This window comes from Delphinus delphis, chromosome 9 (genome assembly GCF_949987515.2).
Source record: "Delphinus delphis chromosome 9, mDelDel1.2, whole genome shotgun sequence".
NCBI classification, from domain to species: Eukaryota; Metazoa; Chordata; class Mammalia; order Artiodactyla; family Delphinidae; genus Delphinus; species Delphinus delphis.
In genome coordinates this window covers 67,545,399-67,569,298 of record NC_082691.1, presented here as the reverse complement: position 1 = coordinate 67,569,298, position 23,900 = coordinate 67,545,399, and the positions used below count along the sequence as shown (strand labels likewise).

Below are 23,900 nucleotides of genomic sequence, written 5' to 3'. Positions count from 1 at the left end.
TAAGTCAGACAGAGAAAGACAAATATATGGTATTATTATATGTGGAGTCTAAAAAAATTTGATACAAATGAACTTGTTTACAAACAGAAATAGACTCACAGACATAGAAAACAAATATATGGTTACCAGAGGGGAAAGGCAGGGGAGGGCTAAATTAGGAGTTTGGGATTAACAGATACACACTACTGTACAATAAATAGGTATATAACAAGGACCTACTGTATAGCACAGGGAACTATATTCAATATCTTGTAATAATAAAAGTATATGTATAGAAATATATATACATAAAACGGAATCACTTTGCTGTATATCTGAAACGTAAATCAACTATACTTCAATTAAAAAAAAACTTTGAGAAAAACACTTAAAAAAATAAAATAAGGTAAGTATTTTTTTTTAAAGACTGGGCATTTATTTTTCCTATTAATGGTTTGACAGGTTCCTCATTTTATCTTTTCTCTATCTGAAATTCTTATTAAGTGGATGTTATGCTGACCTTTCTACAGTCTCTCTCTGTCTCTCTCATACATTCTACATCTGTCTCTTTCTACTCTGGGAAATTTTCTACTTGACGCTGACTTTAATTTCTGACTTATTTACTATGTTCTTGTTAGTTTTGCATTAATTTCAAGAGTTCTTTCTTGTTCTTGGTTTTGTTTTCATGAGATGTTGACCTGGTTTTATCAGTCCTTATATATTATTCTTTCTGAATATACAAATTGGAAGTTTGGAATTTATTGTTTGTATTTGTTTTAAGCTATATTTTATCCTCTGAATTAGATCTTTTTCTTCTCTGATGTTTTCCTGCTGTTATATATATATATGTCTTTTTTCCCTTACTAGGTCTCTACTGAATAGGAAATTTGACCAGGAGCCCTGTAGTAGAGAGGGCTTGTCATCCGATAGACTTCACTTTAGGGTAAAGGGCAAGGAACCAGGCTGTAATAGGAAGAGAACCCAAATGCCAGAATAGCAGCCCAAATTCTTCCCAGGCAGTTTGTTTAATTTCTGTGGAAAAGAATCTTCTGGATTTTCTTGTCAAGGGTTAAATATTGAGTCGTCCACAGTCTGCCTGCCAGAGAACAGGAAAGGGCAAAAGAAAGGGAAGTGGGAAACCAAAGTATTTTTGTTCCAGTGGGCACACCTTTCATTCCCTTATGCTTATTATTTGCATACTTTCCCATTCCCACCCTCTATACTAGCCCACTAAGGTCTGGGGTCTTTTGAGGGGTTCCGCCTGACTTATTCTGGCCTCTACCCCAACTCTGCTGGATGCACCAGCATGCTCCTATCTACTTCATCCTCCAGAAGAAGGAGTGAAATATCCTCTCAGCTGTTGCTCCCCTCTTCACCACTAAGTTAACTCCATTTCTTAGTCTTTAACATTTTATTTGAGTCTTGAAAGGAAAAGGAGATGAATACATGTGCTCAATTAGCCATCTTGAATGTGAAGCCAAAACAAGCATTTCACATACATTATTTCATTTAGTCCGAATGCAGCCTCTAACCACAAAATAAGGACTTGCTTATCATCAGCTTCTGACCGCAAAACAAGGTCACATTTCCTTTGTGTGTGCAAAGTTTGGATGGTATGATTTTCACCCCACACAGTGGTTTGACTGCTCTGCTCATTCCTGGGAGAACCCAAAGAGGAGGTCTCAGCTGCCCCCAACAGCAGTCTGCCTGCCACGGCCATCTTCTTGCACGAGTTCACTTCTTCCATCTTCTTCCATCTTCTTATGTGAGTTAACTCCTAACTCCTATGAGAACTAAATGGTACTATTACCAGAGTTAATATAGATATTATTTAAAACACAACGGTGAATAATATATCTATATGTTTTATATATATAAACATAAAAGTATACATATAAAACAAATATATGAGATCATCTCAGATTATTTTTAAGTTAACTTGAAAATGAGCATTCATTATGTTCTTTCCGTTTTTCCCTGTAATGGTATGTGGTTCCTCAACATAGCTTTTGGTATTTGCTTCAAATTGCTGATAAATACGTAACTTCATTTTTATATTGAAAGAAAACTTTGGTAGGGTAGATTTCTTAAAGTTTCTTAGTTTGAGACTTAAAATTCCATCCTAAGACCCAAATTACACTCCTCAGCAGACCTCAGAATTCCTGAGAAGCATGTCACACTCACCAATGACAGCAGTAAAACAGAGGAAGCCTGTCATGCCAAGACAGCCCAACAAGCCCTTCTAGAATCTGCCATAATGTTCAGAAAGGGAGACTAATACATCATATGATAAAACGAAAATGTTACCCAACTCCTTTTTAAGTCTGAACGGACTCAATCTTTAAACAACCATCTATTCTGTTTCTACAATGAAAGAGCGGACCATGCTGTCAGTACTATATGATATTACCATAAAGAGAGAGAAATGTGTGGTAATGATCACCCTGAATTTGGCAGATAAAAAAGTGGTAGCTCCCCTTCCCCCAGAAAATAACAACCTTAAATTCTTTTTTATGCTAGAAGAAAAACTCATGGGTTGTTTTTTTTTGGCGGGGGGGTTTAATGCCTAGTCAGTTTTCTATGTCAACTTGACTTGCAAGGGTAAACTTACTTCATTGCTTGAACTAGTTCTCATCCCCAGTATTGAATCTCTGCTCTAAAAAGTGTTTTTCTGTGTTAGGCTATAATTGTAACCATTTCTGTGCTCCTGGATTATCAGCCTTGACATGAAATTTGTGCTCGATAGAGATAATGCTCTGCATTTTTTTTCCACATGGGCAGTTCGGTTCCTTCCCTAAGCAGAAGGATAATTAAAGGAAGGAAGACATGAAAGAAACGTGTCCAGGGCAAGGACCTCCTCATCAAAGAGATTAGACCATATTAAGAACACATCAGCTAAATGTAATTTAGAATCACGTTTTAAAGGAGGCACACAAGTGCAAAGCCTCTTTCAAATAGCTACAGACTGCATGTAGACTCTGTCTAGATAATTTGGAAATGCAAATGATCTGTCTAAAAGGAGTTAACTGCTCAGCACAATCCAGTACCACTCCTGGAAACGTATTCAAGGTGTATGCCATCGTTCGCACCAAAAAGCTAGGGAATGCACTTGGGGGTCATTCTTATCTCATATGCACATACAGACCACAGAAGTCTACAAGCCCGTAACACTACCCCAAGGAATAAGTATTAACCATGCTTGGACAAAAATATTGTTTATGGTAGTCAAATGGCTAACTCACTCATTCTCCACCCACATCTGCAGACTCAAGAAGAATGTTCATTTCTCTTATCATTTGAATAGAAAACCAAACTCATATTTCAGTAGCCAAAATACAGGTCCCCTTTGGGTCTCAAGAGCCATCATTAAAATTGACACTAATTGGTGTCATCGCCGACGGCACAGAGTGATAGGTCAGGCTCTGCAGAAGAAGCACAATTTATCTCTAGGAGAGCATGCCAGCTTACTCATGGATGGGGAAAATCAGGTAACCCCACGGTGAGCCTGCCATTGTCATTCACGCTCCGTGAAGACAAAAGATGACAGGACTTTTGATCCAGCATTTCTTCCAAACACTGTTTTCTCTCTTTGCCTCTGTGCACAATGCCTCCCTTCCCAAGCTGAACTGATGAGTAGGAATTCAAAGGCAATGAAAGCTTGGCTCTGATCAGTGATGCATGCACGGCGGATGCTGAGGCCCACAGCAGTACTCAGCTTCATGTAGGTGTTATGACAGGAGCTCAAGACTGTGATGCTAATGAAGCCTGTACAACAGAATGCATTTTTTAACCCAAAGAAGCACCACGACCTGAGTGATAGGAATATTCTTGGGTTCCACTGTTGCTCACTCATGGTGTACACGGAAAACTCATCCCACTGCTAATTGTTTTATTTACATCCTTCCTATCTGTTCTTAAATAGCATCTGGCTTCTTCCCAGCATAGTCCTCATATTCCATACCTATATAACTGCTGTTGAACTGTAATAGTGTGTCAGAAAATTTGCTTTATAAATCCAAAAGTACATAAACTTGTATAGTTCCTATTCGCAAGAAGAAAAGAACCTGTTCCTATTAGGACATGATCCAGAATGTTCATCTTGAGACAGTTTATATATAGATATAATCATTAAGATAACCAAAGAAATAGCCTTTTAAAAAAAACTTCCATGTACAAAATGGAGATTTTTTGAAGTAGGGAAAGGAAAGGAGAATAATTTCAAAAGCAAGTATTGCGCAGTCACTGAAAAAAAAAAAAAACAGAGATGCATGAAGGGATCCATAATAAATGCATAAATATAGGGTAGTACCTTGAAGAGAAAAAGTGTAATAAATCTGTATTATACCTTTTTTACTTTATCTTGAGCCATAGACTAGCAGAGATTTCACAGGTCATTTTAGAAGTCATCCTATTCATCCCAGTGTCTCTCTATATAAGATAGCAGATGAGGGGAATGAGATTCTATTACTAGTACTAGGGTTTACTATATGTTTCCAGTCTACTGCACAAGCTTTGGGAAGTTGGAAGTTATGTCCTCATTATCAAAATCATGTCATTAATGGGTGGGGGGGAAATAAACAGAACAAGTTCTACTTCTCCAAAAACAATAGCCAGCTAATCAAATTTGGAAGAGGATTTCACTTTCAGATTGTCAGGTATAGGATCATGCTAAATCCAAAGGTGGAGAGAGAAGGTCATAGTGAATCTGTGTGTCTTGGACTCACCTACTCAGAGGCCATTCAGAGTAGAAGTTATACCGACATGTAAAACCATCACCCAAATAAAGTAACTACAACAGTCAGGAATGCCTAAAAGCACGAAACTCATGATAAGATACACAGTGGAAATTTATATTGAAAATATCCATTAAAAAAAAAAAAAAAAAAAAAAACTATTGCGGGCTTCCCCGGTGGCGCAGTGGTTGAGAGTCCGCCTGCCGATGCAGGGGACGCGGGTTCGTGCCCTGGTCCGGGAAGATCCCACATGCCGCGGAGCGGCTGGGCCCGTGAGCTATGGCCGCTGAGCCTGCGCGTCCGGAGCCTGTGCTCCGTAGGGGGAGAGGCCACAACAGTGAGAGGCCCGCGTACCGCAAAAAAAAAAAAAAAAAAAAAAAAAACTATTGGAGAGAAACATATCTGACATTCTACATATGTGAAGAATAAAAGTGACTTTTCAAATAGGGTTATCAGCATAGCTGGGTTAGAAATTTCACATTACTCAGTAATAGATGAAAATAGTATTATGAAATAGTATTATATTACTTTAGTAGCAGTATCTAAAACAAAGAGAGCTGGCATTCTCTATGAACTTCTTAGACAAAAACGAGGAAGATGTAGGAAGTGAGATATTAAATGCCTTTTACTAAACTCTTCTTTGGCATCCCAAACAGCCCCTTAAACATCATTTAGTAGATCCTTGCTGACTAATGATAAAGTCCTTAGAAGGGCATTAAAAGCTCTACCAAGCAAGCTAAAATGATTTCCCTCAGGCAAGGAAAATTATAGATTCTAAGGTTCAGGTCAAATCTTAGTGATCAGAATTCAACCTCTCATTTTTCTGATGGAAAAATTTAGGCCTAAAGTGGTAAAGGGTTTTCCCCCAAGGAAAATTCAGCTAGTCAACTAGAAATGTCCAGTCTTTTCAAGGATTCAAGGTTTCCTTTGCTCTCACTGTCTGTCAGGACCCTGCAAGATACTGCCAAATACAAAGGTAGTATCCTTGCCTTCATGTGGCTGATAATCTTTGCAGAAGGTAGAATATTTAAAATAGCTACTATGGACTGAATTGTGTCCCTTCAAATTTCATATGTTGAGGCCCTAACTCCCAATGTAATGTATCTGGACATAACATCTTCAGGGGGCAATTAAGGTTAAATGAGGTCATAAGGGTGGGACCTCAGGAAAAGAAGACGGATACCTCTCTCTCTCTCTTGCTTTCTCACTCTCTCTCTCTTTCTGCTGTGTGAGAATACAGCAAGAAGTCTGCAAGCCTGAAAGAGAGGGTTTGCCAGAAATTGAATCCTGCCAGAACCTTGATCTTGGACTTCCCAGCCTTCAGAACTCTGAGGGGGGAAAAAATGCTGTTGTTTAAGCTACCTAGTCTATGGAATTTTGTTGTGGCAGCCCAACCTGACAAACACAACAGCTATAACAATGTGTAGTGAGAGAGTGGACAGCACTCCCAAAGGCTTCAGTCTAGACCCCAAAGGGAGCAAGCACCATGGCCACAGGAATCCAGACCAAGGGTCTCCCTGATGGTGCAGAGAGCTGAGTAGAAAGGGCAGGACTTCAAGGGAGCAAGAAAGAACAGATAAGACAAATTGCCCAGTCTCAAAAGCAGACCCAAATGAAGCACTAATGACAATGCCTCCAGTTGAAGTCTTCAGATTAGACATCCATTGGTGGCATGAACTTTTATTGACTTCTTTAGGCAGACACCCTGCTAATACAGCAGTGATAACTGAGATGTTGTCCCTGCCCACAGGAAATTGGCTGGACAGGGGAAGACAATCTGGGCAGGTTGCCGTTGACCTGAGTGTTCCCTGAGAACCCAGTGAATTCTACAGATTGGCCATATAATGTCTCTGTCCATTTTCCTTCCATGCTTTGCACACTAATGACAAGAACTTCTGATAGTTTTATAGACTTTTGCTACAAGCTTCCTGACAATGTCACCGTTGAGGAAGAGGCACTAACTAGGCCACAGTCTATAAGAATCCATCACTGTGGATGAGATCTGAGGTCATGAAAAAAGTCTTTGTGTGTGGATCTGGCTAACCAGGCTGGCCACTTTGCTCATGACCAGGCAATCAGTGTGTTTAACTCAAGAATGGATGGCTAATCTGTCGACCTCTTAGCCAAAGAAGTCCAAGATGATATTGTCCTCCAGATCTCAAAAGGAGAGCCTTCAGAAAATCACCGGTGAAGTGGAGTATTTGGTGACTGCCAGCCAGAAATCACCATTAAATGAATATATAAAAGGCTATCTTGCTGTCTAGCATCTACAAAACCCATTCTGATTGGACCCTAGTGTTTGGGAAACAGGGTCTAGATATGATCTCTGTCCACTACGTCTCTAATGAATGCAGCCATCCAGGAGGTGGATATCAAGAGCAAGTTTCAATACTGCAATATGCAGCCATGGCATTTTCAATGCTTGAAGTCAACACTGTGAATGTTAAGCCCTTAGTCACTCATCTGTTTCCTCTAGAGAGAGCCCTGGAGACCTTTAATAAATCCATAAAGGAACTGAGGTTGAAATCTAGGCTCAAGTGCAAACCACAATAGCCAGAATCACTGATCCTCTGCCCTCATCCTCACCCTCTCAGCATTTCAGAGATTAAATGTCAGATCAGGGTTGCCTCTGATGAAGAAGCTTCTAATTAATGGTAAAGAATAAATTGATGTAGTGCATTATAACTTAGAGAGTCTTATACAGAAGAGGTGGTGTGCCTTAAAAACATAAGTAGGGACAGCTTTGAGAAACTTGTAGGCAGGATGAGGTATTCATGCAAAGTTGAGCAAAGAAGATCAAAGAAAGCACATGCTGGAAACTCCCCTTCCTCCTAGGCTGCCTTAGTTGGGCAAGAAGGGGAATCTGTTATTCGGATTCCTGGTTCTACCATGTCTGTGGCCAGGGCGGGATACTGGAGGAGAGATCAGTGAGTTGTAAAGAGACAAGTTCATTAAGTTTTATCTGACCTGGAAGCCAATTTTAATAGAAACCTACACCCCAAGGTTAGAGGGTTGTCAGTAGTTTTGAGTCCTTTTTTATTTCATGATAAAAGGAGAGCAAGAGAAGGGACAGGGCTCTATGGAAAAATTTAAATAGAATTGTATGTGTTTAGCCAGACTTTTCTTTCCCTGAATGTAGAAATAAATTACTTTCTACAAATGTAGAATGAGGATTATGATTAGCACAGTACAGTGATCCCTGAAATATGTCACAGGGGGTCTTCTAGGACGGAGTCCTCCTTGAGGAGCTAACATTTAAGCCAAAAAATGATTAGGAGTTAGCCCTTTGAAAGGAGAGTGTGGAGTGATACAAATGTCTCAGTCAGAGGACATTCTACCAGTGTGCACTGTTTGGGCACATGTGCAAAGTGCCTGAGATAAGACAAAACATGGTGTATTAAGGTAAAAAAAAATTCATAGTGATACATATGAAAGAAGGTAGGGAAAAGAGATGAGGCCAACAATCTGGAACAGGTCCAGGTGGCAGATCTTACAAACTGGATTAAGAGATCTTGACTTTATATCAGGACAATGGGAAATCATGAAAGCATTTTAAGTATGAAACTTAAATTATTAAGTTTTATAATATTTCTTGAAACAAGGAATGTAAAAAGGATTTAAGAGGAACATGATTACAACTGGGAAGCCAAGTTAGGAGCTATTACAGAACTCCAGATGAGAGAGGATGGCCAGGATAAGGGAGGTTGCAGTGGTGATCTAAGGAAGGAAACAACTCCTGTATTAACGACATACTTGACATTTCCTGCCTGAGCAGGCAAGTCATGGAATCTTCTAAAGCAAAACATATTCAAAACCCTGCTAATGATCTTTGGTCTTTCCAAGCTCAATAAGCGGCACATTCTCCTAGACATGGAGGTCAGACACCTTGGAGATATAACAGATTCTTCTATTTTTTTTCTTATTTTGCCCCCCCATATTCACTCCTCTCTGCTCTGTTCATAAATCTCACTAATTCTGCCTTCAAAATTTATCTCTGATTTTCTTGGTTCAGGTTGGAAATAGACTTAGAGAGGATTTGTATGCAAGAAGTCAACTGGGGATGACTCAGGACAAATTTGTAGAATAGGGAAGCAGAATGGGCAAAAGGAGAGGTTGAACTGAAATGCAGCCACATCAGAGGCCTCAGATAATTCCACAGAAAACTCTGAAGCTAGAATGGCCTTTCAGAGTTGTCCCAATTTAAAGCAAGGACCTTATTCTGCCTCCCCCCGCCCCCTTCACTGACCAGTTACAGGATGTGTGGGCTAACCCAGAGGCATGATCTTGAATAAGGCACTTCTGTTAGGCAAAGGACAAGTCCTGGAGATGGACTAAGCTCTAAGCTGTTAGTGGCCAACACTCCTAGCACTGGGAGAATGAGTGTCTCAGTCCTGAAGGGGGCATCTAGGTGGCACAGCACAGAGTCTACCATATCAAAACTACTTAGTTCCTTCTTTACTGCTTCCAAAATTATTATGTTACTGTCAACTATCACCTTGACAGTGTGTTAGCTCTGAACTGGATTTCTCTGCCCTCACTCTTGATGCCTTCAAATCCACTCTCTACCAAATAACCAGAAGTATCTTTTTGAAATGTGAAGCTGATCATGTCACTCCCCAATTTTCAATGACTTCCCACTGCAATGAAAATAAAATGCTAAATCCTAATCCTGCCTGGGTCTACTACTCCCTAAGCCTTTCTGTTGTAATACATTCAGGCTGCTATAACAGAACTCCTAGACTGGATGGCTTATAAACAACAGAAATTTATTTCTCACAGTTCTGGAGGATGGGAAGTTTAAAAATCAAGGTGCTGGCAGACTTCAGTCTAGTGAGAGCCCACTTACTGGTTCACAGATTGTCATCTTTTCACTGTGTCCTCACAGGGCAGAAGCAGCAAGGGAGCTCTCTGAGGTTTCTTCTATAAGGGCACTAATTCCATTCATGAGAACTAATCATCTTCCCCAAACCTCACTTCCAAATACCAGCACATTGGGGGTTAGGATTTCAACATATGAATTCTGTGGAACACAAACATTCAACCTATAGCACTTCATCTTTAACCACTGATTTCCAGTCAACTCTTCAAATTATGTTTTTTCTCTCTTCATAACCTTCACACAGCTCTCTACCACCACCTTAGCCACCCTCCTATACACCAATTCTTGAATGACTGGATCTTTCTCACTTTCCATGCCTCCTCTTGAATATCACCTTCTCAGGGAGGTCTCAACTAACTACCCTTTTTAAATTAGATCCTTCCTCCCTTATTCTCTAACATAACACCTTATGATATAGCAAATTATAAATGTGCATTTGTGTATGTATTTATCTTTCTTTCGTACTACATTATCAACACTGTGAGGTCAAGACCATGATGACTTATTCATCTTCGGATCCAGAATCTAGCACAGTGCTTGACGCTTAAATACTTGTCGAGTGAATGAACAACACTATGAATGAACAATACATCAGGAGATATTTGGGAAATGCAATCAACAGAATTCTGCCAGATGTCATGGTTGATTGGGTGTGATGATTTAGGGAGAATGGCTCCTACAATTCTATATTATGCATTTGGGTGCCACCTATTGAGATGCTACAGGAGGAGAAGTGGTTTGGAGGGAGTAGAAGGAAGGTCATCTAAGCCTGACTCTTAGTGATTAATAAATATATACTTTATTCCCTATAATTCTGAGAACAAAGAGACACACCAGACATGCCTCTTTATACCTTAAAGCCAACTTCTCTCTTAATAGGCAACTCCCATAACTTTCGGTATCAGCAAACACTTTGATTCCCCTTGCTTTCTTCCACTGTACTTTGACAGCTCCTAAGAACCTCTCAACCTCTACTATATGCCAAACTATGGCTGCTTTTAGGAAAAAAGCATGAGAATAAGACAAAAATATAGAATTTGAAAGAGGAAGAAGAAAGCTGAATATGGAAAGAAACAAACAAAGATAAGTGCTATCTAGGAGGAAAATAAATCCTTTCCCCATGAAAAGCAAGAGACAAGACTCAAATCTGGTTTGAGAGTATAGACCACATGGAAAACAGTCAATGGCTTTACCGTTGGTATCTTTGACCTTCTGTGGAGCTTATTTGCAAGGATGTGTTATAAGCGAAGCATAAAAACACAGCCGTCTCTGCAGTATTGGAATTCCAGCACTCTCTCATGCTTCAGATTTTCATTTGTTCCAAATATTTGCATTTAATTTCATATTACAAAGCTATAGTAGACTGTTTGTACAAAAGACATCTGTGTTTATGTCAACTTCCAACTAACCTTGCTGTGATAGTATGGATAATCGCAAGCAGGGATAAAACTAAAATCACATATACATACCTTTCATTATTACATAAATTTTTGGCTGTGCATTTGCCTTTCCTAAGTATATATTACAGAAGTTATCTTTGATTCAGTAGTGATTACAATGATCTTCACAGGTTAGATCAATAAAGAATCTTCCTAATATTACATGAGGAAGAGTCACGGAGAGTTGCTTATTTGGTGGTGTAGCCAGAACCCCCAAGTCCCAGCCCCCTCTTCATCATGCTCAGCAGCACAGCCAAAAGTGCATGCATGGACTATTCTTCATGACCCAGCGATTTCCAGACTTAGAGTTGCAATGCTATTGTTAGCCTTTTTGACGTGAACCTACAAGATGACCTTAATCATTGTTTAGAAAAATCTTTAAACCCCCTCCGATAACTGGAGCACATTTCAGGATACAGTAGTATAGCTGAGAATTAGAAATGATGTGGTTATTGTTCATTTAGTCCCACAAATTTGTTCTTAGCTCTTCTTCTCCCTGCTCTGTCACTGGTCCAATGGTCCAGGGCACCTGAACTTCTTTGTGGCCGAGCTTAGGTAGGGCTTGGCCAGTGGGCATCATCAGAAGGAAACCAGAGGTTGGGAGGAGAGAGATGTCACAATTTTTTTCCCCTTATACTCTATGCTTTGGACTATATTTCTTCAAGTTACATTCCTCCAGGACTACAATTAATATTAATTGATCCCTTCTCCAAAACTCCAACTCTCACTAGGCTCAAATAATACTATTTCTCTTGAAGCCAAGGGCCTCGAATGGCATCCCTTGTCGCTATTTTCTGGGTGCTTCAACATCCCTCATTTATTGCCTTAAAACTGCTCATCCTCTGTGAGTGGGCCTGTGAACCAACTGCCCTACATTTTTTTTGTTGTTCTGGAGCTTGACTAACACATACATATATTTATGTTAAGGTTACTCAGTTAACTGTACACCCTCTAAGCTGCAAAGGTGTATAGATAACTATAATTAGCTGATTCTTTATTAAAAGCACCAACTGGAAATAATTTTAAGTTTACATGGTGGTATTGCTTGTGCTTTTTATCATAAAGAGCAGCAGTAGTAGGGCTATGAAGACCAGTTTAGGAAAGGAGGAAAAAACAGAGAAAAACAAACGCAGATACTTGAGAAAATATCACCTCTCTCTCCAATCCTGGACTTCTGAAGTAGTCGAAGTTCACATCTCAGAAATACCACTCAAATAACAGTAGTATTAATTAGATATAACACAGTGATGTTGTCAGAAAATACAAGGACCTTGTCTGAAAAATTGCTACATTACCAGCAAATCCCTGACAGCTCAATTTGATGTTAAGGTGTTTTTGCCAAAAAATGGCTTAATCACTCCATTACAAGCAAAACTGCTATATTAACTGATAAGGCTTATGGTGCACTATCCCTTACCCCTGGCAGCAGCATATAGGTCAGCCCATGAGAGAGTGACTCCCAGGAATGTATATCATAAGTCCATGCTTAGAAAAACTTCTAGCATCAGCAGTTCCTGCATTTCCCGGTGATCACACTCACTTGGAGATTGGGAGAAACAACATTAACATTTTATGTAAGAGTGCAGGTGAATTAGTACCACCACCACTATATTATCTTCCAGAATACACAACTTATGGGGCTGCCTATATTTTGAACATTTTTTTGAGAATGCCAACAAATGACCATACTTAAGAAATTTAAGCCTTACCCATGCAAACTATTTATATTTTACATGAATTTCTTTCACATTTAATCTTCTGAAAAATTACAACTTTGGTGTCATTCCCTATCTATTTAGTTATTCAATCATTCAGCCATTAATCTGTTTATTTGTTTATTGGAATTATGGACATTAAGGTTCAGAATAGTTAAGAAGTTGCCCTCAGTCAAGGGCAACTTAAGAAGCAAAGCCTGGATAAAGAACGATCTCCTGACCCCAAGTCCCAAGCTCTTTCCCCTCCACCACAATGTGTGTTTGCTTGGACTATTCAAAGCACACGGTCTCTTTTAACAGAAAGGTTAATGAACCCTACTTCAATTATACTTCCAAAATATGTTCCGTTTTAGATTTCTCCCCGTTTCTTTTCCATTGCCCTATTGCCAATTACCGCTGTCTCTCTCCTGGGCTTCTCCAAAAGTTCCCTAATTCATTTGCCTGCTTCCACCCTTGCCCACCCTCACTCCCATAATCCTTAATCCACACAGCAGCAAGAAAGATTGTTTTAAATATAGATTAGATTGTCTCTATTCCGCCTTGAAAGTCTAATGTTCTCCCATTGCACTAAGCATGAACCCCAAACTCTCAACTGAGCTACAAGTTCCTGTCTGATCTGACTCCTGTCTACCATGCCGAACTCCTGTCTACTCACCATTAGTCACCACGCCTCAGCTATATTGCCCATCTTTTCACCGTTGAGCAAGCCAAGCTCATTTACACCCCAGAGCCTTTGCATCTATTATTGCCTATGCCTGGATTCCCTTTTCTCCAACTCTTTCCATGACGTGCTCTTGCTCATCATTTAGATTTCATCTAAAGTCATCTCTTCTCTGGCCACTTTATCTAAGAGTATCTTGCTGTTCCACAGATAACATAGCCCATTACCTGATTTTATTTTCTTTATGATACACATTACTTTCTAAGATCTTACTCATGTTCACTTTATCTGTTGAGGTAGATTGGATTATTTTCATCAAATAGTCACTCTTTCCCACAGTACCCTCCATGAGAGATGTGTACTTCCCCAGTCCATTGACCTGAGACTTGCTTTGGCCACTGAAATGTGGTTGGGAGTGACAGTGAGCATTAGGAGGTACAGTAAGTCTCACCAGCCTGCTTATGCTCCTAAGACCCTTTTCCCATGATGAGCAGAGCTTGTTTGAGGCAGCCACTGCCCCTTCAACTTTGGTCCTAGGATGAAAGACACATGGACAGACCAGAACCCACTCACAGCAGGAAACAGAGTCACTGTAGTTGACCCCTGATCTGAGAAATAAATGTTTTTTTTTTTAAGCCACTGAGAATTTACTGCTCTTTGCTTTGTTGTCACAGCAAAAGCTCTGAGAATGGATCACTCTATGAGGTTTCTTGTTTGTTTTTTTTTTTACTTATTTTGGGGGTGGGGGGTTTGTTTTGTTTTGTTTTGTTTTTCCGCCTCACAGCATGTGGGAACTTTCCCGGACCAGGGACTGAACCCACACCCCCTGCAGTGGAAGCTGTGGAGTCTTAACAACTGGACCACCAGGGAAGTCCTATTTTTTTACTTGTTTAATGTCTGTCTCCCTGAGTAGAATGTAAGCTCCATTAAAGCAAAGACTTTGTCTCATTTACAGCACCAAAAATGCCATCTGGAATATAGTTGATACTCAATAATTACTTGTTAAAACTCATTAGCAGGGTCTGATACAATCTAGGACTATAGAAAATTTAAAACTCATTGGACAACATGAGGTTTTAAAACATAGTATTTAAATATCAAAATGTGAAACAATTTCCTAAATTTTCCTATTAGTCGATATGAAAGGAGTTTTTATTTCCCCTAAAATCAAACCAGTTGAATATGAACAACTGAATTGTAAATATGTTCTGTAGCAAAAAGAGCAACCTTGAATTATTTTTCCAAGGGTAACAAAGAAGTTGCCCTGTGCCGAGTGCTTCTCAGTCAAAACCTAAAGTAGGGCTTCCCTGGTGGTGCAGTGGTTGAGAGTCCGCCTGCCGATGCGGGGGCGTGGGTTCGTGCCCCGGTCCGGGAGGGTCCCGCGTACCACGGAGCGGCTGGGTCCGTGAGCCATGGCCGCTGAGCCTGCGCGTCTGGAGCCTGTGCTCTGCAACGGGAGAGGCCACAACAGTGAGAGGCCCGCGTACCACCAAAAAAAAAAAAAAAACCTAAAGTAGTACACAAGGTCTCTAACTCTGCCACTCAAACCCTTCCACCTCCTCCCGACTTCCTGCCTTTGTATTTTGGCTCATACTCCTCCCTTTATCTGGAACACCCTTGTCCAGTATCTCTACATTTTGAGATTACAGCTATTCTCCAGATGCCATCCGCTTGCAAAATATTTTCCATCTTTGCCAAACAGAATTAATCTTCTCCTGTAAACTTAGGAAGGCTATTTGTACCTCCTGTACAACTTTTATCACATCCTGCCTTCTATCCGGGCATGAGGACCTCTAATAAGCTCTGTGAGAACAGGAATCACGTCTTATTCATTGCACACTGCCCTGAAAATAGTATATTCTTGACAAATTTTTGTCACTTTGGAAAATGTACTAAAGTGTTCAAACATCCCTTACCACCATGGTATGCATTAGGACTGAAGAAAAGAGAAACTACATTACTAACCAAGCTTTCTCATAGTATGAGATTGTTGTAGAAATGGAAAGGGAGGTCAAAAACTAAGCCTGTTTCTTGTAAGTTTAACAATGCCGAAAGAGGCTAAAATTTTGCTCTTATGGCTGACATCCACAGATAATAATCACCCAAGTTGATTTTGAAATGCTCTGTACATCTGTTTGACTTTGCCTCTAAATAATATGTATAAAGCTTTCTTTTATGAAAGGATCAATTTGAGGATTTTTACATCCAAGCAAGGCTGATTTGTGGGGAAAGGAATAGGCACGTGCATTATTTGGTATGATTAGAAAACTATAAAGATGCACTCACTACCCACTAAATACAATGCATCATTCAAGCTTCTTTACCTTAAGGTAAAGATACTTGAGAAAGTCCACAGATGAAGTTAAGTAACAGTTATTCATATACTAAATGAATTAATTTAATGAGACTGCCTCCCTCCTGACAGCCAGTTAAAAATGGTGGCCCTGCTCCCACTGCTGTACTTTGTACCAGACCACCCATGTGGATACGCATATTTCATCGCAAGCCTTCCTGGAGATTGGAGACAAGTCACAGCCACATCAAAAGTACTAAAAGCTAAGAAGCCACAGCCACACCAAAAAGCACTAAAAACTAAGTACTACTGACTCCTCTCCAAATCACAGGTACCATTTAGGACTACGATAGCCCGAAAGGGAACTCCTAAGTTTTCACTGCTCTGTAGTGGCTTTCACCTGGAAAGAGAAGAGACATCCATAACTCACTAAGAGACACCCACCGTGAAGTATTCTTGGAGAACTGTGTGGATATGCAAGATAGATAACCCTAGGACTAGCTGTGTGAACTGGGAAACCTCAGAGTGAATCCTGCCTATAGGACTCCTTGCAGTCTTTACCTTACTTGTGATGGTGGTTTGCTGCTGCCTACATGGAAGATCTTCCTTCCCCCTCACTCACCTTCCCCAGCACACAGTGATGATGAACAGCAATTATCCCTAGAAAGGCATATCCATGGCCCAACGAATGCAAAGGTATGTATTTGTGGATTGGTCTATCCCAACAGGGGAGAAAATGATGAGGAGAGCAGCCCCTTCCCAATGAAACACTGGAAAATATCATGCAGGCAAAACTCAGTTATCAAAAATATCTCTAATGTTTTGGGACTTCCCTGGTGGTCCAGTGGGTAAGACTCTGCCCTCCCAATGCAGGCGGCCCGGGTTTGATCCCTGATCGTGGAATTAGATCCTGCATGCATGCTGCAACTAAGAAGCCCACATGCTGCAACTAAGAAGCCTGCATGCCGCAGCTAAATAGCCCACACGCCGCAATGAAGATCCCACGTGCCACAACTAAGACCTGGTGCAGCCTAAATAAATAAATATTTGAAAAAATTTAAAATAAATAAATAAATAAATGGTGGCCCTGGAAGAAGAGCAGGTTTGAAGACAGAGAATATGGAGAGAAAACTGCAACAAATGAAATTGCTCTGGGAGCACAGAGCTGATGGGAGCCTCAGCTGATCCTGAACAGCAGGTAGGAATCAGGAAGGGGAAGAGGGGCGTGCCAGAGATCAAAGAAGGAAACAAAAGGGAAGATACATGGGTGCTAAGGAAACTTCTAAAACCTCACCCAAGATTGCCCTGGGACAACAGTCATGTAAGCTATGTTTACATGATACCAAGCAAATCCTCTGGGTTCACTCATTTAACTATGTTGGAGTGGAGGGAAAAATCAACACTACTGTCTGACTCTTAACTGTCAGAGTCCCCGTTTCACATTAAGAAATTTCCTTAAGGTAATTCAGATGCCATGTTTATACAATGGCAAAGAATTATAAAATGTACATTGAAAGGCATCCATAACAAATGTCTAGATGACCAGTTGAACTGAAAACAAAAATTTAGAATAAAGGTTTGGTGTCACCCCAAAAAATATTAAGATAAACTTCCTTCTTAATCATTTTGATTCAAATATTTGAAAACCTGCAATGACCCAAAAACTGGATTAGAAATAAAAAATAAATGAGATATATATGTTGTCTTCAAATAAGTGTCTAGGAATGGAGACAGACTCAGAGAGATAACTTCAATAAAATTGGAAAGGACTGACTGGACAAAGCAGAAGGAAGCAGTGCTTCATGCAGAGCAAACAGTGGAATGAGCTATTTGAGGAACCACCTTAGTTCTGCCTAAACTATGAAATGGCAAAAGATGGGGCTTTTGCCCCATAGGGGATAGAACTTGAACATCTTTCTCTGCCATGCTGAGCAACTTAGAGGTTCTTCTCTAAGGAATGGAAATCTATAGAAGAGTTTTAAGCAGGAGAGTGAAAAAGTTAAATGTGTGGTGGTGTGGTACATGGATGGATCTGGGCATACTGGGGAGTTGAAATCTAACTAGGCGGCTTTAGCAATAGTTTAAGTGTTTGTTGGCCATCCGTATGTCTTCTTTGGTGAAATGTCTATTTAGGTCTTCTGCCCATTTTTTGATTGGGTTGTTTGTTTTTTTGATATTGAGCTACATGAGCTGTTTGTATATTTTGCAGATTAATCCCTTGTCAGTTGCTTCATTTGCAAATATTTTCTTCCATTCTGAGGGTTGTCTTTTCGTTTTGTTTATGGTTTCCTTTGCTATGCAAAAGGTTTTAAGTTTAATTAGGTCCCATTTGATTATTTTTGTTTTTATTTTCATTAATCTGGGTGGTGGATTGAAAAAGATCTTGCAAACACATGAAAAGATGCTCAACATCACTAATCATTAGAGAAATGCAAATCAAAACTACAATAAGGTATCACCTCATACCAGTCAGAATGACCATCATCAAAAAATCTACAAATAATAAATGCTGGAGAGGGTGTGGAGTAAAGGGGACCCTCCTACACTGTTGGTGGGAATGTAAATTGGTACAGCCACTATGGAGAACAGTATGGAGGTTCCTTACAAAACTGAAAATACAGCTACCATATGACCCAGCAATCCCACTTCTAGGCACATATCCAGAGAAAACTATAATTTGAAAGGATGCATGCACCCTGACGTTCCTTGCAGCCCTATTTACAATAGCCAGTACATGGAAACAACCTAAATGTCCATCAACAGAGGAATGGATAAAAAAGGTGTGGTGCATATATACAATGGAATATTACTCAGCCATAAAAGGGAACGAAATAATGCCATTTGCAGAGACATAGATGGACCTAGAGATTGTCATACAGAGTAAAGTAAGTCAGAAAGAGAAAAACAAATATATAATAACGCTTATATGTGGAATGTAGAAAATTGGTAGAGGTGACCTTATTTGCAAAGCAGAAATAGAGCCACAGATGTAGAGAACAAACTTATGGTTACCAAGGTGGGAAGAGGGGGTGTGGGATGGACTGGGAGATTGGGGTTGACACATATACACTACTATGTATTGAAAAATAGATAACTAATGAGAACCTACTATATAGCACAGGGAACTCTACTCAGTGATCTGTGGTGACCTAAATGGGAAGGAAATCTAAAAAAGAGTGGATATATGTATATGTATAACTAATTTACTTTGCTGTAAAGCAGAAACTAACACAACATTGTAAGCAACTATACTCCAATAAAAAAAAAAAAAAAGAAGTTTAAGTGATAAGTAAGAAACAAAAAGCACAGGGCAAAATACCAATAATGTTCTGGTTCTTGGGAAGGTGGTAGGTTCACTGGTGTTATCTATATTATTATAGTACACATACATGCATAAGATACAGTTTTCTGTATTAAATATTAAGTTTAATAGACAACGAAGCAGAAAAGAAAAAGGAGTTGTAGATCACAGGATATTTAGGTGTTGAAAATTAATCAGATATGTAGATTAAGAGGTAAAAGAGGGACTTCCCTGGTGGTGCAGTGGTTGGGGGTCTGCCTGCCAGTGCAGGGGACATGGGTTCAATCCCTTGTCCTGGAAGATCCCACATGCTGCAGAGCAAATAGGCCTGTGTGCCACAACTACTGAGCCTGTGCTCTACAGCCCAAGAGCCACAACTACTGAGCCCGCGTGCCACAGCTGTTGAGGCCCACGCGCCTAGAGCTCGTGCTCCGCAACAAGAGAAGCCACCACAGTGAGAAGTGTGTGCACCACGACGAGGAGTGGCCCCTGCTCGCGGCAAACTAGAGAGGGCCCATGTGCAGCAACAAAGACCCAATGCAGCCAAAAATAAAATAATAAAAAAATTTTTAAATTTAAAAAGTAGAAGAATCTAGAATGAAGATTGTCTCATATATTTATGCATGCCATGTTCTGAACTGAGGGGGGAAATGCGAAATGGAATCCCACCTGAGCTTTGCTTATCAAGTAGAGTCTATATATGCACAGAGGAATGTCAACACTTTCTGATTTTCCCAAAAGCACCTCAAACAGCAGCCCTGTCCAGGGTAACTCCCAGTTTTCTGTCTTCAGCAACGGGATGAATGGTGATATCATTAACACTTGAAGAGGTGCCATTGCTGGGTAGCACTTGGGAAAAGGAAGAAGACTGTGATATTAATTTCAGGCTACGTGTGACATCCAAGTGAAGATGTCCACCAGGAATGTGTATCTATGAATCACAAGGTGGTTGGAAATGTCAATGCTGGATACAGAGGTCAATGGCACATGTACAAGAGAGAAGTGAGTAATTATAAAACTGAGTATCACTTAATCTGTAGGGACAGTAAAGAGGAGCCAGGGAGAAACAATATTTGAGCCTATTGATCTAACCAGAGATTTAACGTTCCATAATACTTTGTTTCGGTGACATCTTATTTTACTTAAAATTTCCCTGAAAACTGAAAGCTCTTTTCCTACAAACAGCCCATTTTGTCCCCTAAAGCACCAGCAAGCCCATTTCTCATCAACATTAAGGCTTTTAACTATGTTCTTATCTCTTGTTGAAAAAGAACTGATTGCCTGTCATTGGCTTATACTTTTCAAGCCAGATTCTATGAAAGGTATTTCAGCTTACATATTACCTTAGTCAGACAAAGAGATATTGCCTCATGTTTCAAGATACATTCAATTCAAAACTGAAATTTAAGCCTCAGTCTTTAATGCTTTGTCCTTTTGCCCCTGTAGAAAATAGAATTTTTATATGATAATTTTGGTGACATTCTTGCTATTCAAATGGTCCAAATAGTTATTAAAGCAACAATGCACTGTAACATCTCATTAGTGAAAAGGAGGAAGTCTGAGGTGATTTCTGAAGAAGTTTGATGCTTTCACTCATAAGCTGTCCACAAAGGCCTTAATGGGTGGGTTCTCAGCCAAGTTCACATGATTATCTGATTAGCATAGCATTTACTATTATCAGCTCCACTTCCCTTTTTGAGGGAGAGAGGCCAGACTTTATGTTAGGCCTTAGGAATTCAAAAAAGAATAGGACATTATTCCTACACTTTAGCAATTCAACCTAGCAGACTATCAAGAGCAAGATATCCCAAATTATCAACTGACATTTTCTCCAGTTCTAGTTATATGAGAAAATATGTAGAGGTCTCCCTCATAATTAAAATTTTATTTTCATTTTACTAAAAAATGTTGTTACATAGCCGAATTCATTACACTATTGCATCCTTTCTTCCCTAAGTTTTCGATTTTAAAATTCCAAAATAAAACAGGCTTCTGTGACATTATTTATGATATTTTTAATATACTCATCACTATTCAAGGCAAATGCCATATGAAAAGAGATAAATTATGTGTCCAGGAAGGCTGCAGTTCATAATTCTTTCTCCCTTTAATGTCAATGAGCGGGATAAGTTTTCAGGGACGAACTAGCAGTTAATGTAGATTATGTAGATTCAACCTTAACCATCATTTTATGACCCAGAAACTCCTAGATTTCCAAGCCTGAATTACAAATCAATTTGATATCACATTTATTTTTATTTTATTCACCTGATTAGACCCTGCAAAATAAAATGAAAAGTCTAAGACAGTATATCATGTCCTTTATTCTCTTTGGAACCAATAGAACATGTACCTTGTCCACTCATCCAACAAATAGTAATTAAGCACATATATTGTGCCAGGAACTACATTAGTTAAGAGTGGTACCTACATTGGTGAATAATACAGTCCCTGACTTCTTAGAAACGTAGTACATTTCTATCACTTTTCTTTATGAGAGTGCGTAAGCTCTCAAAAAGACACTTGTTGATTATCTCCAGAAATGATATCTGGGGGGAAAATCCTGAAAATCACAACCATTTCCCAGGATGTAAACTATCCTAAGCTTATTTTACCAGAGTTATATTATATAACATCACATAAACAACCGATAAAAGTTATACAGAAAAACCCCATCTGTAGCAATTCAAAATGGGTTTATTGTATATTTTGATGGTCATCACAATGTGGTTCAAGGACTAGAGAATTGATCAATCAATTGATTTGATTGACAAATACAAAATCAGAAACTACTGGGAGCTTGGACACTATTAGTGGGTAGATAGAGTATCTCTGCAACAAAAACTGCATCAAATTTAAACTGTTTCATTTATTTCTTTTCCAATTCTCTACAATGCTCTTACCATTCCCATCAGAAACAAAAAGAGAGAGATCCATCCCAGGTTTTCTTCTCCCTTCTCCAACCTTGTTTAGATGTATTATTGATCTTAGACTTTCAAAATAGCTTCTAAATTTACAACTTATTTTTGTGTTCTTTACATTACATTGCATTTACATTAAAAATGTATATTCTCTCCAGAAGGCAGACAGCAGAAGCAAGAACTACAATCCTGTAGCCTTTGGAACAAAAAGCACATTCACAGAAAGATAGACAAGATGAAAAGGCAGAGGGCTATGTGCCAGATGAAGGAACAAGATAAAACCCCAGAAAAACAACTAAATGAAGTGGAGTTAGGCAACCTTCCAGAAACAGAATTCAGAATAATGATAGTGACGATGATGCAGGACCTCAGAAAAAGAATGGAGGCAAAGATCGAGAAGATGCAAGAAATGTTTAACAAAGACCTAGAAGAATTAAAGAACAAACAAACAGATGAACAATACAATAACTGAAATGAAAAATAAACTAGAAGTAATCAATAGCAGAATAACTGAGGCAGAAGAACAGATAAGTGACCTGGAAGACAGAATGGTGGAATTCACTGCTGTGGAACAGAATAAAGAAAAAAGAATGCAAAGAAATGAAGACAGCCTGAGAGACGTCTAGGACAACATTAAACACAACAACATTTGCATTATAGGGGTCCCAGAAGGAGAAGAGAGAGAGAAAGGACGCGACAAAATATTTGAAGAGATTATACTCGAAAATTTCCCTAACGTGGGAAATGAAATAGCTACCCAAGTCCAGGAATCGCACAGAGTCCCATACAGGATAAACCCAAGGAGAAACACGCTGAGACACATAGTAATCAAATTGGCAAAAATTAAAGACAAAGAAAAATTATTGAAAGCAGCAAGAGAAAAATGACAAATAACATACAAGGGAACTCCCATAAGGTTAAGAGCTGATTTCTCATCAGAAACTCTACCAGCCAGAAGAGAGTGGCATCATATACTTAAAGTGATGAAAGGGAAGAACCTACAACCAACATTACTCTACCCAGCAAGGATCTCATTCAGATTCGTTGGAGAAATCAACAGATTTATAGACAAGCAAAAGCTAAGAGAATTCAGCACCACCAAACCAGCTCTACAACAAATGCTAAAGGAACTTCTCTAAGTGGGAAACACAAGAGAAGAAAAGGACCTACAAAAAAAAAACCCACAACAATTAAGAAAATGGTCATAAGAACATACATATTGATAATTACCTTAAACATGAATAGATTAAGTGCTCCAACCAAAAGACACAGGCTTGCTGAATGGATACAAAAACAAGACCCATATATATGCTGTCTACAAGAGACCTACTTCAGACCTACAGACACATTCAGACTGAAAGTGAGGGGATGGAAAAGGAAATTCCATGCAAATGGAAATCAAAAGAAAGCTGGAGTACCAATACTCATATCAGATAAAATAGACTGCAAAATAAAGAATGTTACAATGACAAGGAAGGACACTACATAATGATCAAGGGATCAATCCAAGAAGAAGATATAACAATTATAAATGTATATGCACCCAACATAGGAGCACCTCAATACGTAAGGCAACTGCTAACAGCTATAAAAGAGGAAATCGGGGATAACCTGGTAGCACAGGGGTTGAGAGTCCGCCTGCTGATGCAGGGGAAACGGGTTCGTGCCTGGTCCGGGAAGATCCCACATGCCACGGAGCAGCTGGGCCCGTGATCCATGGCTGCTGAGCCTGCACGTCCGGAGCCTGTGCTCCACAACGGGAGAGGCCACAACAGTGAGAGGCCCCCGTACCGCAATAAATAAATAAATAAATAAAAAGAGGAAATCGACAGTAACACAATAATAGTGGGGGATTTTAACACCTCAGTTACACCAATGGACAGATCATCTAAAATGAAAATAAATAAGGAAACAGAAGCTTTAAATGACATAATAGACCAGATGGATTTAATTGATATTTATAGGACATTCCATCCAAA

General features: G+C 39.5%; 1 protein-coding gene across 20 annotated transcripts in view; it reads right to left on the bottom strand.

Annotated features, from left to right (window-relative positions):
* DNAJB9 (DnaJ heat shock protein family (Hsp40) member B9) overlaps positions 1–23,900 on the bottom strand; it is a 707,453-nt gene that overhangs the window by 554,444 nt on the left and 129,109 nt on the right. The window contains exon 5 of one of the 20 annotated variants that reach the window (XM_060020734.1): positions 14,838–14,853. The exons of the other annotated variants lie outside the window; for them this stretch is intronic. Within the exon in view, the coding sequence (XP_059876717.1) occupies position 14,853 (1 nt within the window). The 3' untranslated portion in view covers positions 14,838–14,852. Of the gene's footprint in view, positions 1–14,837; positions 14,854–23,900 lie in introns of those variants that run through there. 20 annotated transcript variants of the gene reach the window in all.